Raw genomic sequence first — 17,963 nt, forward strand, 5'->3', positions numbered from 1 at the left:
GACGTGATGAATCTATGCGAAAGTGGGGTTTTTTTTTTAACAATTTTATTTAAGAACCACAATGTGGAAAATGCCTTAATGTCTATCAACTAGAGATAGACAAATTGTGGCTTATCTATATGAAACATGAATCAGCAATACAAAGAGATAAGATTTTGATACCTGGAACATCTTTAAATTATTTCACTAGGTGAGGAAAACTGGACAAAAGGTTGCATGATGCCTATTTAAGACATTCCAAAACAAAAGAGGTAACTGAAAAATCGGATAATGGTGGTCAGGACTAGGGTTAGGAGAAGGGATGGCTGGAGCTTTTAAGGGTGAAGGAACTATTCCTTATCTTTTTAGTTTGGTTTTTATTTGGGGGGTGGGGGGCACACCTGATTGTTCAGGGCTTACTCCTGGCTCTGTGCTCAGGGATCACTCCTGGAAGTTCCTGGAGAACCATATGAGGTTCTGAAGATTGAACCCAGATCAGCCACATTCAAGGCCAATGCCCTACACTCTGACCCTCCTTGTTTTTGTTAAGATGGTGATCACATATCTACCTAAGTGTCACAGCACTCTAAGTTTTATATCTCAAAAAGATGACTGTTCCAGAAAGAGAGGGATAGACATAGAAAGATTGCATTCATCTGGGGGATATAAAGTAACAAAGTATGAGATTAATACCCAAGAATAGCTGAGATCAGCACCAGGAGGATTACTCCATAACTTAGAGGCCAGCCGGGTATCCTAGAGGAAAGGGCAGTTCAGATAGAGAAGGGAGCACCAAATAAAGGATGTTTGGAGGATCCTCCCAGGAGGGGAGATGCATGTCGAAAGTAGACTATGGACTGAACATGTTTGCCACTCAATGCCTCTTTTGCAGACCACAACACCCAAAAGGAGAGAGAGAACACAGGGATTGCCCTGCCACAGAGACAGGGGGGATAGGGGATGGGGGTGGGAGGGATATTATCCATGGTGGTGGAAAATGGGCACTGGCGGAGGGATGGGTATCTGATCATTGTATAATTGAAACCAAAGCACAAAAATTGTAAATCTACAACTTTAAAAAAAATAAAATAAAATAAAGGGAAAAAAAAAAGATGACTGTTCTTGAATGTAAGTACGCATGACTGTAAATAAAGAAGATAATGAAAAGTGCTTACCTCATCTTCCATTTCCTTGTCACCCTCTTGGTCTAATCCCTCCTACCTACCCACTTATCTTCCTTACTAGTCCTTCCTCAGTATCTTCTACCAATTCTCACGTGCATACCCACCGTGTTCATGATACGCCATAAGGCAAAGTGTATCATCCTTCCCTTGGAAACATCTCCATTTCCCCCCATCTTACTCTGGACCATAAAAAAGCACAGCCTACATTTTGTTATAGACATAATGTCTACTTCTCCCTGGCCATGTGCCTCTGAGACTGTTAAAATCAACAAGAAAAATGACTTTTGCATTCTGGTGGAGAACCCTGGGCAGAAAAGCAGAGCCCCCAGGCCCAAAGCCATCAGCCATACTTATGGAGTGCTAGAAGAAGGGGCAGGAGACAGTCAGACAACACCTCCACGTCTCTGGGGGTACCTTTAGGATAAGAGTCAAATAGTCCCGGTTCCTGGCTCCTGGCTCCTTTCCAAACCCAGAGGCTCCAAGCTGATGCTGTGAGCTCTGGGGGCTGCTGGGTAGGCAGGAGCAATGTTTCTCCTTTATCATCGACTCAGCCTGAGACTCACTGGCCTCTCTCTCTTTCTTTCTTTCTTTCTTTCTTTCTTTCTTTCTTTCTTTCTTTTTTTCTTTCTGTTTTAATGAAACACTGTGAAGTAGAATTACAGACTTACACACTTTAGTGATTACATTTCAGTCATACAATGGTCAAGTACTCATCCCTCCACCAGTGCCCATTCTCCACCACCAATGTTCCCATATCCCTCCCACCATCCCCACCACATCCCCCTGCCTCTGTGGCAGGCACATTCCCCTTTACTCTCTCTCTCTCTCCTTTGGGGCATTATGGTTTGTGATTCAGGTAGCACATGACCATCATGTTTGGTCCATAGTCTACTTTCAACACACATCTCCCATCCCGAGCAAGCCCTCCAAGCATCTTTTTTTTTTTTTTTTCCCCTTTATTTTATTTTATTTTTTTTAAAGTTGTAGATTTACAATTTTTTGTGCTTTGGTTTCAATTATACAATGATCCGATACCCATCCCTCCACCAGTGCCCATTTTCCACCACCATGGATAATATCCCTCCCACCCCCATCCCCCCATCCCCCCGTCTCTGTGGCAGGGCAATCCCCTGTGTTCTCTCTCTCCTTTTGGGTGTTGTGGTCTGCAAAAGAGGCATTGAGTGGCAAACATGTTCAGTCCATAGTCTACTTTCGACATGCATCTCCCCTCCTGGGAGGATCCTCCAAACATCCTTTATTTGGTGCTCCCTTCTCTATCTGAATAGCCCTTTCCTCTAGGATACCCGGCTGGCCTCTAAGTTATGGAGTAATCCTCCTGGTGCTGATCTCAGCTATTCTCCTCCAAGCATCTTTTGCTTGATTGTCCCTTCCCAATCTGAGCTGCCTTTCCCCCCACGCATGTGAGGCCAGCTTCCAAACCATGGAGAAATCCTCCTGGCCCTTACCCTTACTATCCTTGGGTGTTAGTCTCCCATTATGTTACTTTATATTCCACAATGAGTACAGTCCTTTTATGTCTGTCCCTCTTTTTCTGACTCATTTCACTCAACATGATACTCTCCATGTCGATCCACTTATATGAAAATTTCATGGTTTAATCTTTTCTAACAGCTGCATAGTAATCCATTGTGTCATGGCCTCTTGTTTTTAGCTGAAAATGTTAACTATGGACTAGCTGTCTTTTCAGAAGCATCCTGTGGATTCTTTCTGTGCGTGTAACTAGCTTGGATAAACTGAGACCAAATCCATAAGGTGAGTCAGGGAAATATACAGCCTCTCCCTCCCTCAGGGCCTGGGTACACCCAGTTTGGCTCTGAATAACCAATGGAGATAACTCTACTCACACAGCACCTTGAATTTTCTCCAGGCAGTGGTTACTTCACTTGTCATTCCAAAGGCTCAGAAAAGTCCCTGTATAGTGCTGTCTCTTCTGTGAACTCCATTTATCTCCTTCACCTCCTCATTCCCTCTTCCTAGTCACTTTAAACCCATTTGTTTTTCCTAGCACCCAAATTTTCCTATTTTAGGGTCCTTGCATTTTTTTCTGGGCCTTCACACAGGGATTTTGTTTTCTACAAACCTATGCTCCAATGTCACTTTGATAGTGGTTCTGTTTTTGGTTTTTTTTTTTTTTTTTTTTTTTTTTTTGCTTTTTGGGTCACACCTGGCGATGCACAGGAGTTACTCCTGGTTCATGCACTCAGGAATGACTCCTGGAGGTGCTCGGGGGACCATATGGGATGCTGGGATTCGAACCTAGGTCAGTTGCGTGCAAGGCAAACACCCTACTCACTGTGCTATTGCTCCAGCCCCTGCCAGTGTTTTTTTAAAAAAAAATTTTTTTTTAATTTTGTTTTTGCTTTCTGGGTCACACCCAGCGATGTTCAGGGATTACTCCTGGCTCTGGACTTAGAAATTACTCCTGGTGGTGCTCAGGGGACCATATGGGATGCTGGGAATCAAACCCAGGTTGTTCTCCTGCAAGGTAAAGATCCACCCTGCTGTACCATCGCTCTGTTTCCATGCCAGTGATTTTAAATGACAGCCTTCGTTTCTCTGCTTTATTTCTTCCCACAATACTTCTAAATGGCTAACACTATATATTTTTTCCTTCCATTGTGTCTTCATCTCATCCACACTACCCTCCCTAAAAAATAACTGAACATAAACCCATCAGAAAAGTGGTCTGTGTGCCCTGTGTTGCCCCTTGTCTCTGAGCATCTGAAACAGTGCATGTTTCATAATAGGCACTTAGTGTGTCCATGATATCTTAATAAATTAATAAAGGAGTGCTCTTTTGGTTTTCCTCCCTTAGTAGTCACTTAAAGAAATGTGACGATAATCTGATATGCGTTAGTCAGAGCTTTCCAAAGAAACAGAACCAATAGGATGTTTTGAATTGGATAAAGAATTAAGGAACCAGCTTCTCCAGTTATGGAGGCCAAAAAGGCCCAAATTTAGCAGACCTGACACTTCCCAGCCTGAAGGCCAGCAGGTTGCTATCGCACCAGAAAGACCCTGTGTCTGATTCTGAGGCTGTTGGCCAGGAGAAGTCTCCTTTTTCAGGAAAACTTACCCTTGTCTTTCAGGTAAGTCTTCAAAGAGTTGGGCAAAGCTCACCCACACTGAGCAAGGCAATTTGTTCAGTTCATAGATTTAAGTTAAAATTAATTTCAGAGCCAAAGAATAGGACATTGGTCCAGGTGATTGACTTTCATGCAGCTGACCCTGGTTTGTACCTGGTAACCACATATGATCCCCTGAGCACTGCTGAAAGTGATCCCTGAGCACAGAGCCAGGAATAAACCCTGAGCACTGCTAGGTGTGGCCTATGCCCCCTCCCCAAGTTTATTTGACTGAAAAAAAAAATCCTCATGGAAACATTCATAATATTTGCACAAATATCTGCTACATATCCCCCTTTTCTTCTTTCTCTTATTTCCTCTCTTTCTCTTTCTTTCTCTCTTTCTTTCTTTCTCTCTCTCTTTCTTTCTTTCTAGGAATTTCAAGGGATTAAAATTTTACGTGGAATTACAAATGAAGAAAAGGGGTGCTACTATAATCTGTCATAAGAGAAGATGGAAGTGATTACCTCCTTTTCCTTTCCAACCTCAACCACAAGCAGGGATCTCATTACTGAAGATAAAACATGATATGCATAAAACTATCCCTTACAGGGGGCTGGTTTCCTGCCTGAATCTAAACACCGAGACAGTCAGTGGCTACGTGCTTTGAGCCCTGGCTTCCACCTCACCACCACGTTCATGTGCTTGTGGGGGTTTCTATTTTTAATCTGTATCTGCCATGGCTCTTTGTTCAGCACTGAAGGACAGAGCCCAGCATGGGCCCATGGGCTCCTTGGGCACGTCCCTATCTTTCTAAGGGCTTCAAGAAGTTGTCTGACTTCATGGCTCTGACATGACAAGTCAACTAGAATAAGCTGGACTTCTCAGCACCCTGAGTGGCAAGTGAGTGAAACAAATGCTGAGAGTTCACATAGAGTGAACTGGGCTCAGGGAGTGTGAATGAACTCAGAGAGACTGAATAGACTCAGGGAGAGTGAATGGACTCAGGGAGAATGAATGGATGGACTCAGGAGGAGCAAATGGACTCAGGGAATGCGAAGGGACCCAGGGAGAGTGAATGGAGGGGAGCCTCAGGGCCTGAACATAAAGAGTCCCAGGATCCATCCCATTCTCATTTCAAGTCACCCTTGCTGCCAAGAAATTGAAATTTATTGAAGATGATTCCCTTTACTGATTTCTCGTGTTTACAGTACCTTGGGCATTGTAAATCACAAAAATCTAGAATTTTGTGATATCTAGATGAACATTAGCAAGGAGGAAAAGCCTGAGGGGCTGCCATAATGATGGATTTTTTGGTTTTGTTTTACTTTTGGGCCACACCTGGCAATGTTCAGGGCTTATTTCTGGTTCTGTGCTCAGCAATCACTCCTGATGAGGCTCAGGGAACCGTGTGTAGTGAGGGGAATTGAACCCAAATTGGCTGCATGCAAAGCAAGTGCCTTGCCCATTGTACTGTGTCTCTGATCCTGACAGCAATGGATTTTTTTTCCTTATATTTTTATTAGTGAAACACCATAAGGTACATTTGTAGACTTAGAAATTTTTGTGCTTGGGTTTCAGTTATACAATGATCAAATACCCATCCCTCCACCAGTGCCCATTCTCCATCACCACTGATCCCAGTATCCCTCCCACCCCCCATCCCCCCATCCCCCCAATCCCACCCTACCTCTGTGGCAGGGCATTCCCTTTTGTTATCTCTCTCCTTTTGAGTGCTGTGGTGACAGCAATGGATTTTAATTTATTCCTCCTACTTACCTTGCAGGTCCAAAGGTCCATGTTCTGATGTTCCGTTAAACTCAAGTCAACTGCAAAAACACTGAGTTTTCATCAGGTTCAGGCACTGTCAGGTCAATTAGTATGATCTTCAACTTACAGAAAGGGGCGTTCCCCGCCTCCCCTCCTCCCCAACTCATGAGTAGGTCAACAATTCACTATGTACTCAAGAGTCCCTTTCTGCTGCCAGATTTTTCCACTGACCAAGTTAAAGGACCAAAAGCCAAATAAGTTGATGGAACCCAGGCTTCCGAAGTTCACAGCTTATCACCCATGGAGAGCCAGTGTGGGAAGTCAGGTGGAAAATGAAGCATAAAATGAACGCCTTAAAGGGCAGATGAAGAGGGTCAGACTGAGCAAGGGATGTGACGAAGGTTGTCAGATTGCTCAATGACAGCACTGGCCAGTAGTGCAGGCTTCAAAATTAAGGGTCCTGAAGCTGGACTGGGGGACAAAGTGACTGTTCTGTGAGGCTTGGTCCTGAGTCCTCACTTCTGCCTTCAAGTGGTCATGGTTCGCCTTCTAACTCCAGACAAGGGCATGGACTTCCATTTATGATTTTATTGGGGGAACCCACACTGACACAATATAACCAAACCAATCAACCAGCAGTTAAGGGGGAGGGATAGATCTGAGTCACATGAGGTAGAGGTTTGGGAGACAGGCTAGCTGACAAACGGGGGCCAGGTCCAGAGAGTTCTTGGCAGCTGTTTTATTTTTTTGCACGGAAGGATGAACCGATTCTCGGAATGAGGGTCCCTGGGAGTGTGGGTGGGGTGCGGTGAGATCCTCATTGGAGAGGACTTTGTCTCACAGAATCGCAATCCAGAAAGTTTGGTCTCCAACCTGGCACAATGAATGCCCAAATTCACACCATAGTACAGAGATGTGTTTCCAGGACCACTGGTTGAAATTAATTTAGCTGAGGCTGTACACATGTCAAGTTTTATCCATTCTTATCATTTGCACATCTGCTTCTATTGAAAACATAAGTCACACATGCTTGCACTGGTGGGGTGCCAGTCTATTTCAGTGGTCCCCACCTTTTCATCAGTCACAATCATGGCCATGTCAATACCCATAACACCTTTAAACTTTCAGGACCATCAAAATGTCACAAGGGCATATCACAGTGGCCCTGGGTGCAGCTGGAGACAGAACTGTCTAAAAGTCTTTGTGTTGATGAGGATAAGGAGGATGAGAAGGGGGGTTATCAGACACTCAATCTCTACTCTACAAGGTGAGAATGTCTGGACAAAGATTAGACTATATGCCCAGCTCCTTACCTTTATGGAAGCTGCCAAAGATGGAATTGAACTGATGGTCGTTCAGTGAATAGAATGATAGCTTGGGCAGATTTTAAGGGAAGGGGGCTGTTTGGAGTAGGACATTCATTTAGCAAGGTGATCATCAAAATCTTTTCATTATTCACAGATTTTGCACTTTCAGGTTTGGGAATTTGCTTTCCTAAAGATTTCCCTCAAATATGCTCCATCTCATCTCTCTTAGTGTTGGGCCCCCCCACCCCTCCACCACTACCTCTGCTTTATTCACAGGCTGGAGCGATAGCACAGTGGGTAGGGTGTTTGCCTTGCATGTGCCCACCCCAGGTTCAATTCCTCAATCCCTCTCGGAGAGCCTGGCAAGCTACTGAGAGTATCCTGCCCGCACAGCAGAGCCTGGCAAGATCCCCGTGGCGTATTTGATATGTCAAACACAGTAACAAGTCTCACAATAGAGGCATTACTGGTGCCCACTAGAGCAAATCGATGAACAACAAAAGGACAGTGCTACAGTGCTATGCTCCATCTCATCTCCTTTAGCGTCATGCCCCCCCCCACACCCCTCTGCTTTATTCACTTTATTCACGGCCAGGGAGGACCTAGAGAAAGCCACATCAACCCAGACTTCTCCACGACTCAGGCTGCAGGAAGATTCTGTTTCTAAAAACTCACCTTCACTTGTATCCCTAGAGTCAACCTGGGCTGGTCTCAAAGTCAGAGGTGCCCGCGCCCTCCTCTTTCAGAACTCTGCTCACAACAGTGCCTCTGTGTTATCAGGAACTGGAGGCACACCAAAAAAATATCAGACACGCAAGGAACTGAAAAGATGCTAATCTCATTTCTGCGCCTCCCCGTTTTGTGGCCGGACTAAAACACCCAAGGTATTGTTAACTAGCTAATTTTTATTTTCCAATCCTCCGCATTTAAAAGGATTAAACAGATGTATGCGTGTGAACTGGATGGATTGGGTTCTTTTTTGAGAAAACAGAAGGGCAATGTTTGTATTCAAATGTCAAGAGTCTGTCTGTGTGGATTTAGTGTTCTTTCCTTGCCATGAATAACATTCCTGTGGATAATTAATTCATCCATGTTCCTATCCGTATTACATTATTTCAGAACATAAAGGGGTGGAGAGAGGCGGGATGGGGGTGTTGGGGTAGAGCAATGCTGTGAGTTCTTTTGGAAAAGCTCTCTTAATTGGATTTACGTTCCTTTCTTAGCAAAGTGTCGGTTGCAGTTATCTGTCAAGTGCGAGGACAGCTGCAATGCTTGAGTGGGTGGGCCCAGAGCCAGCTGCATCGTCTACCCCGGGTGACTTGAGAATGCAATCGGTAGGCAGATGTGCACCCCTTGCCCCTCGCTCCAAATAAACAGTAGAGGCAGCTTCAATGACTATTTTCATGGACTCTCTTGTTATCCTCCAGCCAGGCAATGCTTGGTGGTATTTGCTGAACTCAGTACATAGTAGAAACCTATGGAATTGATGCTACTGGGTTGAACTTCCCTTATGGAAGAGATGATGTTTGTCCTCAATCAATGGTGTATCAGTCACGGGGAACCTCCCACAAGGAGGTCTTGGCCCCTGGTGGCATCCGGGGCAGGGAGGTCCTGAGGATGGGTTCCTTCTGGTCTCCCCCACAGAGCATGTGAGCAGGAGTAGGGGCAGGAAGGGAACAGTCAAGTTGTACCCTGAGGAATGAGAGATTTTTTTTATTGAATCACCTTGAGATACAGTTACAAAACTTTCATGTTTGAGTTTCAGTCATACAATGATTGAACATCCATCCCTCCACCAGTGCACATTCTCTACCACCAATGTACCCAGTATCTCCCCCTTCCCTTTCCAACCCTCCTCCTGCCTCTATGGCAGAAAATTTCCCCCAAATTCTCTCTCTACTTTTGGGCATTATGGTTTGCAATACAGATACTGAGAGATCATCATGTTTGGTCCTTTATCTTTCAGCACAGGGAGATGAGAGATTCTTAGAAAGAATGAGGTCAGGCTTTGGGTGTCACCTGTGTCACAGTGAGAGCTCACAGGAGGTGAAAATAAACCTGCCCCTGAGGAGTGGTGGAAGAAGGTAGAGATAGAGGAGGAGAGAGAAAGGGAGAAGGGAAAGAAGGAAGGAAAGAGAAGAGGTGGGCAGTGGGGGTGGGAGAGAACTCAGTTGCTTCACAGCTTATGCTGCTTTTTATTATAATTACTCAGGATCAATCCAGGTGATCAATCGCCATGAGAAGCGAGGCAGGAAATGCAGAAGAAGAAATATTTCAGGATCACCCGGTTACCAAAATATACCTTCTCAGTATCATACGCAACAGGAAATGACAAGAGTATCATCCTAATAAAGTGATCCCTGATGTGTGGGCTGGAGAGAAATAAGAAGCACACCTAGGACTTCACCTTTCCAGAAAGACTTGAAGACCCTGAGCCCACAGTTACTCAGGCGCGGGAGGGCAGCTTGGCCCCTGATGGGTCCTGGCTGATGGCCGTGGTTGAGGTCCAGGCCTATTTACCCTGCCAGTGGATTGTTACATCAGCTTCTCCCTTCAGCCCATCCCTGAAGCATTTCCTCTCTTCAGGGGGATCTTTGTGGGGAGGATGGAATCGGAAGTACAAACTGCACAGATGGGGCTGGAGACGAGGGAAGCCAAGGAATGTGCAGATAAAACTTAAGCATTTCTTCTTAACTATGGAAGCACATGAAATTGTCGCAAAGGACAAAAGAAAGGAAACCTGGAGGAGTTCAAATAAGAAAAATCTCATGGTGAGCCTTCCACTAACAAATGATAACGCAGGGAGTTTCCTGTCAGTCCTAAAACAAGCAGGTTTCACAATAGACGGCCTTGCATTTTTACACTTGCCTTTACAATATATGGATTATTTTCACACGTTTTCTGAAAGACACAACTCATACCCACTGAATAATAATGCAACCTACATCCCACCAGCGGATCACATAGCTAACTTGAAACATTTCCCATCCATTTATCCTAAGTGAAACTGTGAGAATCTTTCAGCACCTCAAGTTTGTTCATAGCTCAGATCCCCTACCCAGATGGGGCTGCACCAACCCCAAGTAAGGCTGTTGTAGGACTGTCCAAAGTCCAAAAGGTGCTTTGCCCACCTTGGCCACTGGGCCTTTAAAATTCCTGAACCATCAGACTCTGAGAGCCATGGCAGCTGCTGTAAATCTTTCTCCTCTCTCTCCTTTTTCCCTCCCTCCTTCCCCTCTTTCTCCCTCCCTTCCTTCCTTCCTACCTTCCTTCCTTCCTTCCTTCCGTCCTTCCTTTTCTTTCTCCCTCCCTCCCTCCCTCCTTCCTTCCTTCCTTCCTTCCTTCCTTTCTTTCTTTCTTTCTTTCTTTCTTTCTTTTCTTTCTTTCTTTCTTATGTCACTCTTTCTGTCTTTCTTTTCCTTTCTTTTGCTATACTCAAGATTTACTCCTGTCTCTGCACTCAGGGATCACACCTGGGTGGGATGCCAGGGATCTAACCCAGATCAGAGGCACTGTCATCTGTCTCTGCACCCAGCTGCTGCGAGTATCTTGAGAGACTTGGGTCTTGGTGCTCTTAACTCTGGGACCCACAGGCTGTTCCAAAGTCCTCTCTTTGCAGACTTTGGGGCTTAGAGAAGGATGCCAAGCTAAGGTGGCTCCCACTAACCTTGCCCGTGCCCCTGTCTGCTCTGCGGCTGCACCCAGCTCTGGGCGTGCAGACAGTCGGAGTAAGGAGACATTTGCCAGGCAAAGGAGGATGTGGATTTAGAAAAAAAAAGTGTGACGGTCGCGGGGAGTGGTTGCTGAGGTGTGTGAGAGGCCCTTTCTGGGTGCCCAACGAAGCTGAGAGTCCCCTGCTTTACCTTTTTTTCTAAACCAGACTCTCTCTTGTATCCTCGACTCCCGTAGGAAGGTCAGTTGGCCATCCGTGTGGTCCCTCTTCGATGGACCCTTTGGGCTGTTTGTCCGGTTTTTGGTTGGGGGCAGTGGTCGGCGATGCTCAGGGCTCACTCCTGGCAGCGCGCGGGGAGCTACAAGGGCATCGAACCCGCGTGGGCCAAGTGCAAGACAAGCGCTTGGCCCGCCGGCCTCTAGCTCCAGCCGCCCTGGGCCAGGCATGCCCGGGTCCGAGTGGGTGTGGGAGCCGGCCCGGGACCCCTGCGGACTCCTGAGCTGGGCGGGCGCCCGGAGCGGGGCTGGGCGGGGCTCGCCGGCTGCACCCAGGAAAGCTCCGCCCCGCAGCGCGGAGCGGTGGTGCCCGCGCGCTGCGCCTTGCCCTGCCCGGCCCTACCCTGCGCGCTGCCCGCCGGACACCGCTGGCTGTTGGGTCGGGTAAGTGCGGGGGGATCCCAGGGGTGCCGGGTCCAGCCAGGAGGGGGGATGTCCCTGCAGGGGGGCTCAGGGGACGCGCCCCATCCTTCTAGGGCCCAGCTGCAGAGGGGGCTCCGCCTGACTCCCCTTTCTCCCCGCCCTCCTCACCTCCTCCTTGGGGGCACTGCTAGGAAAGTCAAAACGCCGCCCCCGGGTTAGTAACCCCTGGCCGGGTGGTGGTAGATCGTCCGTTAGCCTGGACGTAAACCACATCAACCGTGGGCTTCCAAGATCCCCAGCTGGGCCCCCCGCCACCCACACAGCCAGCCTCAGAGGGAACTTTCCAAGAAAGGGGTTTGGAGTTTGGCATCTCCTTGGAAAGAGGCCTGGGGCACGGGGAATGGGATCTCCAGCCCAGGAATGGGGCTAGTGATGGGACTAGAAATGGGACTTGTAAGAATCCATGGACGGGGTCTATCTGTGCTTGTGCATGCCTGTGAGCCCTCCCTCATGGGCTCCGCAGCCCCTCATCCCGGACTGAGGTCAAGATTTCCAGCTCCATGAAGGAAGGGCCTTGCCAGGGAACTTGGCCTTCAGGGGGCTGTGTTATTTCACCCCCTCCAGCTAGCCCATCCAAGTGCATCTTAGCAGGGACCTCAAACCTTCTTGCTGTCTTGGGTCTTTTTCTGTTTGGGGTGCTTCATCCAAGGGGTGGGGAGATGGTCATCTCAGTTTCTCAAGAACATGGTCACGGGGCTGGGCAATAGCATAGCGGGTAGGGCATTTGCTTTGCACGTGGTGGACCCGGGATCAATTCCCAGCATCCCACGGGGTTCCCCGAGCACCGCCAAGAGTAATTCATGAGTGCAGAGCCAGGAGTAACGCCGGTGTGACACAAAAAGAAAAAATAAAATCAAGTACTTGGTCATGAGCAAGTGGACCGTTTCCAAGAGCAAGAGTTGGGCTGGAAGTCAGTGGGTTGGGGGAGCCGGTCCACTGAGGTCAGGCAGCTGGGGAGATGGCGCTGTGCCTTTCCCGGTCCTGTGGCCCTTGAGTGGGACATCTCTTTGTTCTCGCCTGCATGCACGCATGCCTGCCTCCTGTGAATATGCATTGTGCCTCTCCCATAAGCCAGGCACTGTTCTAGTCCCTGGCAAACAATGGGGAAACAACCTTTACAACGATCCCTACCTTCACAAGCTTGAATTTTGGTGGGGAAAACAATGAACAATGAAGATAATGAATAACGTAGCTTATTTATTATCCAAAGACATAACACAGAGTGTTGCGCTAGCAGGACTTTATCACACTCCTGTTAGCACTACCTGCACTTAGGTGATAAGCATTATTATGAAAATCAGGTAAGGGTTTCCAAGTGTTGGGGAAGAAAAAGGAGTGTTATACTTTTATTACCACCTACTAATGGACTGTAACATTTTAAGGAAAATGGCTGGGGTTGGAGCAATAACACACCAGGTAGGGTGTTTGCCTTGCACACCGCCGACCAGGGCGACCCGGGTTCGATTCCTCCGCCCCTCTTGGAGAGCCTGGCAAGATACCCAGAGTATCTTGCCCGCACGGAAAAGCCTGGCAAGCTACCCATGACGTATTTGATATGCCAGACACAATAACAAGTCTCACAATGGAGACGTTACTGGGCCTGCTCAAGCAAATCGATGAACAACAGGAGGACAGTGACAGTGACAGTGATGGTGGGCTGAAGATCGTGTTGAATTATATACAGCATATATGTGTGTGTATACAGCTTTTATTTATTTATTTATTTATTTTTTCTTTTTGGGTCACAACTGGCAATGCACAGGGGTTACTCCTGGCTCATGCACTCAGGAATTACCCCTCGCGGTGCCCAGGGGACCATATGGTATGCTGGGAATCGAACCCGGGTCAGCCACATTCAAGGCAAACACCCTACCCATTGTGCTATCACTCCAGTCCCATATTTTATTTATTTTTAAGTAATGTAGGAGTACTGCTATTTGTTCAGCCATTGATAAAGCTGATTGAATTGGGCATGAACTCCACGTTACTTTTTTATTTTGTTCTATCACTGTGAGATAGAGCTACAAAGTTTTCATGTTTGAGATTCAGCCGTACAATGATGGAACACCCATCCCTCCACCAGTGCACATTTTCCAGCACCGATCTCCCAAGTATCTCCCCTGCCCCCACATCCCAGTCCTCACGCTGCCTCTATAGCAGACAATTTCCTCAATACTCTCACTCTCTCATTTTGGGCATTATGTTTTGCTCGAATTTTCCCACCACAATTCAAGCCTACCTGCCAGGGGCAGACGCTAGATAATATATTTTCCATAGCTTATTTTGAATATCATGAGAGCTCGCGCAGTCACGATTGTAAATGTAAATTTCTAGATTGTAAATGGTTGGGTTCCAGAGACTTCTCGGTAGGGCACTAATACATTTTGGGATTCAACTGGGAATCTCTGGGCCAAGGCTATTGGTGCGCTAAGATGGCACCCAGAGGCAAATTGTGGGCATGACAGCCAGTCTTCTGGGCAGGTGGGGGCCCAGGGAGGAGCAGCCCAGGTCCTCCACGTGGCCTGGAGATTTACACATACAACTTTTAATAAATGAAAAAAATCATCATAGTCAAAGAAATCATTGAAATGATTTTATTCCATAATAACAGACTTGACTGGAGAGTTCCCAGCAGACTACTCACCATTTCCTTTCTAGTCTTTCCCTCTACAGTTCACTCGCTCTCAAGTTCACACAGTTGCCAATTTTTATCTGATATTTTGCATTCCTGTATAAATCATCAACCCCCTAAGGGATCTTCTGAACCAAACCATGTTGCACCTTCCTGAAGGAAATGCCCAGTTCAGACGATCCCACCCTAAGTTAGAGTCTAGGTGATGGAGCGGAGGCCAAAGGGTCAAGGAGGGAGGGACACAGATGCAGGCGTCACACAGAGGTAGAGGAACGAGCATGAGGAAGACCCATGACGTTGAGAGAGCTGCAAAAGCCAGAGACAATCTTCAACTCTCTCCTCACCCCTAACCCTGGGGTGCCAGGTAGGGGAGAGCTCCTTATTCCCAGCACTACCTGGGGAAATGGAAGCTCCCTGAGTTTATTTAAGGGGAGGAGGAACTGAGTTCCATTGCCAGCTGCCTTGCAGCCCAGGACCGTCTTTCCTCTGCATTTCGCCCTCAAGAGCTGAGTCTCTTTCCCCCTCTGGAGTTTGACCCTGTTTCCTCACCTCTTCCTGCTCTGTAGCTCCATCTCCACGCCCTAGAACTCTCTTGCTGGGACTTTCTTAGTGTGGAAGCTCGAGGTCTTTCTTGGGACTCCAGAGCCTCCCCACCGTAGGGGAGAGAGTCTCCCTTTCAGGTCTTGGTGGATAGTCTGTTCCTCCCAAGAACCTGGTACCCCTGAGAGTCCCCGACATAGAAGATAAAGGTCAACCCAGTTCACTTCCTGGGAGCTGTGTGAGGCTTCTGGGGCTCCTTTTCTGCTAAATTCTGGTAGTGAAGTCCCAGAATCTGGACTTAGTTTTTGTACCGAAATAAAAGCAAGGAATTGTCACTTCCAAGAAAAATTGGTGCCTAGAATTCTTAACTCAGAAAGAGCAAATTCACCTCAAAACTGAATTCTCCATCATTCTGCTTCCTGAAACCGTGGGCTGAATGATGCATTAAGATGAGCTGCTTTGGGAGTTTTTCAGACCAAGGCTGGTTTCTTGCTCCCTGGAAGAGTCAACTTGAGGGTTGGAGGTGGCCCGTGGTTTGTTTTGGGCCCATCAGGAGCTGGAACCCATATCCCCCCCACCTCCCTTTAAGAATTAACTAGGAATAATCTTTTTCTTAAAAACTTTCACACTTGTTGGGCTGGAGAGTTGATGGCACTGGGGTAAGGCTCTGGGCTTGCACGCAGCTGACCCCGATTTAATCCCCAGCACTGCAATGGTTTCCAGAGCATCCCCAGGAGTGAGCCCTGAGTACAGAGCAAGGAGAAATCCCTGAGCACTGTTGGGTGTGTGGCTCAGATCACCCTATTACCCCCCCCAAACAAAATTCACACCTGTTATTTGAAAGGGAGTTTGCAAACTTGACTTTCCTGATTCTCCGGCCAAGTTTGGCCAGGCCTCAGGTGCCCAATGGAGAATTTCTCTGGAAAGGTTTCTGTTTGCTTCCCGTGGCCTGAGAAAGTCCATTTGATTGTGAGTAACAAACCCTCCTGGAGAATTCACTTCCTTCCAATGTGAATAGACTCACCTCCTTCTAACGTGAGTTCACTAGAAGCTCACACCTGAGTCGGCGGCTACGCCTGACTCGGTGCTCACGGTGGTGCTGGTCACGAAATGCGGCCTCCTAAACTGAAGGCCCCTGCTCCAGCCCAGAGATAGCCATTTCTCCAGCCCCCAGGTTTTTTTTGAGCGGCCACACAGGGTGATACTCAGGGATTACTCCTGGTGGTGTGTGGGTGACCCTATGCAATGCAGAGAATTGAAGCCAGGTCAGCTGTGAGCAAGTCCCTTACTGGATGTACTGTCCCTCTGGCCCCATGGCTGTCTGTGAAGAAGCAGGAGTCAGTACATGTCAGAGTCCCGTGAGCAGGGGTGGAGGAACAGCAGTGCCAAACCCAGGCTAAGAGGGGCCCAGGATTCTGTGGCTGATCTGCAGAGCTCAGCCTGAGGTCAGATGCTGCCCCCACTGGCTTTCCTGCTGCCAGGGAGGTTCTGTGCCCCAGGAAGGCCTGGGGCGGGGTTTGCAGGAGAGGACTCAGGCTGAAGGGGGTGTGTGGAGGGAGGTCTGTCCTGCTCCTCAGCTCCCTAGTGCTTGAATAAGACACTTCAGGAGAGAGGGGGTAAGCTGGAAGAGCTGGGGCTGGCCACAGGTGGCCGGAACAGGACAGCCTGGCACCTTGAGCATGGATGGATAAGCTCGACAACAGAGGGGCATGAGGTGGGGGCACTCCCTGGGAAGAGAGGGAGGTGGGGTGAAAACCGAAGACACTTTCCCAAGTGATAGTCGGGGGCCGGAGCTATAGTCCAGTGGGTAGGGGGTTTGCACGTGGGTTTGTCTTGCAGAACTGGGTTCAATCCCCAGCATCCCATATGATTCCCTGAGCAATGCTAGGAGTGATTACCGAGTACAGAGCCAGGAGTAACACCTGAGCATTGTTTGGTGAGACCCAAAAGGTCAAACCAGTCCAAAAGAATCAAGCGATGGTTCTTTGGGGTGCCATATTCAGACGCCAAGGCCACATGCTATAGATAGAGCTGTAGGTGGGTCTCCCTTCACCTGAGATATTCAACATCGTGTGCATGTATGCGTGTGTGTGCATGTGTGTGTGTGTGTGCGTGTGTGTGTGTATATGTGTGTGTGTGTGTATTAGGTCCATGTGCCCCTATTCATTTCAGGTTGCATTTTTCTTCTAGAACATTCCCCCCTACCCTCCCAGAAGTGGCGCTCCTCCAAGAGAACTTGAGTCAGCCAAGGATGTTTCCACCCAACAGCACAGTCGTGTCCCCGTCGCTGACCAGCCTGTGGCCGGGAACAGGCCCGCCAGGTGGCCACACCTCGGCCCTGGCACGCAGGTCCCCCAGCCAAGGGGAGGGTGAGATGGAGGCGCTCTACATCCTCATGGTGCTGGGCTTCTTCGGCTTCTTCACGCTGGGCATCATGCTCAGCTACATCCGCTCCAAGAAGCTGGAGCACTCGCATGACCCCTTCAACGTCTACATCCAGTCTGACATCTGGCAGGAGAAGGACAAGGCCTATGTGCAGGCCCGGGTGCTGGAGAGCTGCAGGGCGAGTCTTGTCATCGAGAACCAGTCGGCCGTCGAGCAGCCGCACACGCACTTACCCGAGACGAAGGCCCTGTCCTGAGCCTACGGCTGCCCACGGCCACCCATGGCTGCCCATGGCCACCCACAGCTGCCCACGGCTTCCCCATGGCCACCCACGGCTACCCATGGGCGGCCAGTCTCACCCACCGGTCTGAGTTGGTTCTGTGCCCTGTCTGTTCTTTACTGTATGGATGCCAACAGGAGTTTTATTCTTTCTGTTTTTTTTCCAATTTGTGCAGGGCTACGATAAGAGGTGAGGGGATAAATCATGCTATAAAATCATGCAAATCACATTCTCTCTATACTAGCCCATCGTCTCCTCCCTCCACGTCCCTGCCTTGCTTGTCCCAGAAGCATCCCTGTCACGTCTTGTTGCCTCTGGGATAAGATTCAGGCTTCCCACACTCCCTTGCAGCTGGTAAGGTCCTGTGGCCGCGTCCTGACTTGTGGGACTAAGTTCCATGAGCTCCTTCAAAACCGGGAGTCTGAGTCC

At 48.3% G+C, this 17,963-nt stretch overlaps 1 protein-coding gene and 1 pseudogene across 1 annotated transcript; one reads left to right on the plus strand and one right to left on the minus strand.

Moving 5' to 3' along the window:
- Positions 1 to 6,049, minus strand: part of LOC130018461 (T-complex protein 1 subunit zeta-like) — a 29,291-nt pseudogene extending 23,242 nt beyond the window's left edge.
- Positions 6,050 to 11,614: 5,565 nt separating this feature from the next.
- On the plus strand, positions 11,615 to 17,660 carry KCNE1 (potassium voltage-gated channel subfamily E regulatory subunit 1). The gene is made up of 2 exons (XM_056109425.1): positions 11,615 to 11,658; positions 17,060 to 17,660. Exon 2 carries the CDS (start codon positions 17,121 to 17,123, stop codon positions 17,508 to 17,510), a length of 390 nt encoding a protein of 129 aa, XP_055965400.1. The 5' UTR covers positions 11,615 to 11,658; positions 17,060 to 17,120; the 3' UTR covers positions 17,511 to 17,660.
- The last annotated feature ends 303 nt before the right edge of the window (positions 17,661 to 17,963 follow it).

Source organism: Sorex fumeus, unplaced genomic scaffold (assembly GCF_029834395.1).
Source record: "Sorex fumeus unplaced genomic scaffold, SorFum_2.1 ptg000265l, whole genome shotgun sequence".
In the NCBI taxonomy this organism is placed as follows: Eukaryota; Metazoa; Chordata; class Mammalia; order Eulipotyphla; family Soricidae; genus Sorex; species Sorex fumeus.

Excerpts from the sequence above, each read along its gene's own strand:
- KCNE1 (XM_056109425.1), top strand. The coding sequence starts at position 17,121 with ATGTTTCCACCCAACAGCACAGTCGTGTCCCCGTCGCTGACCAGCCTG.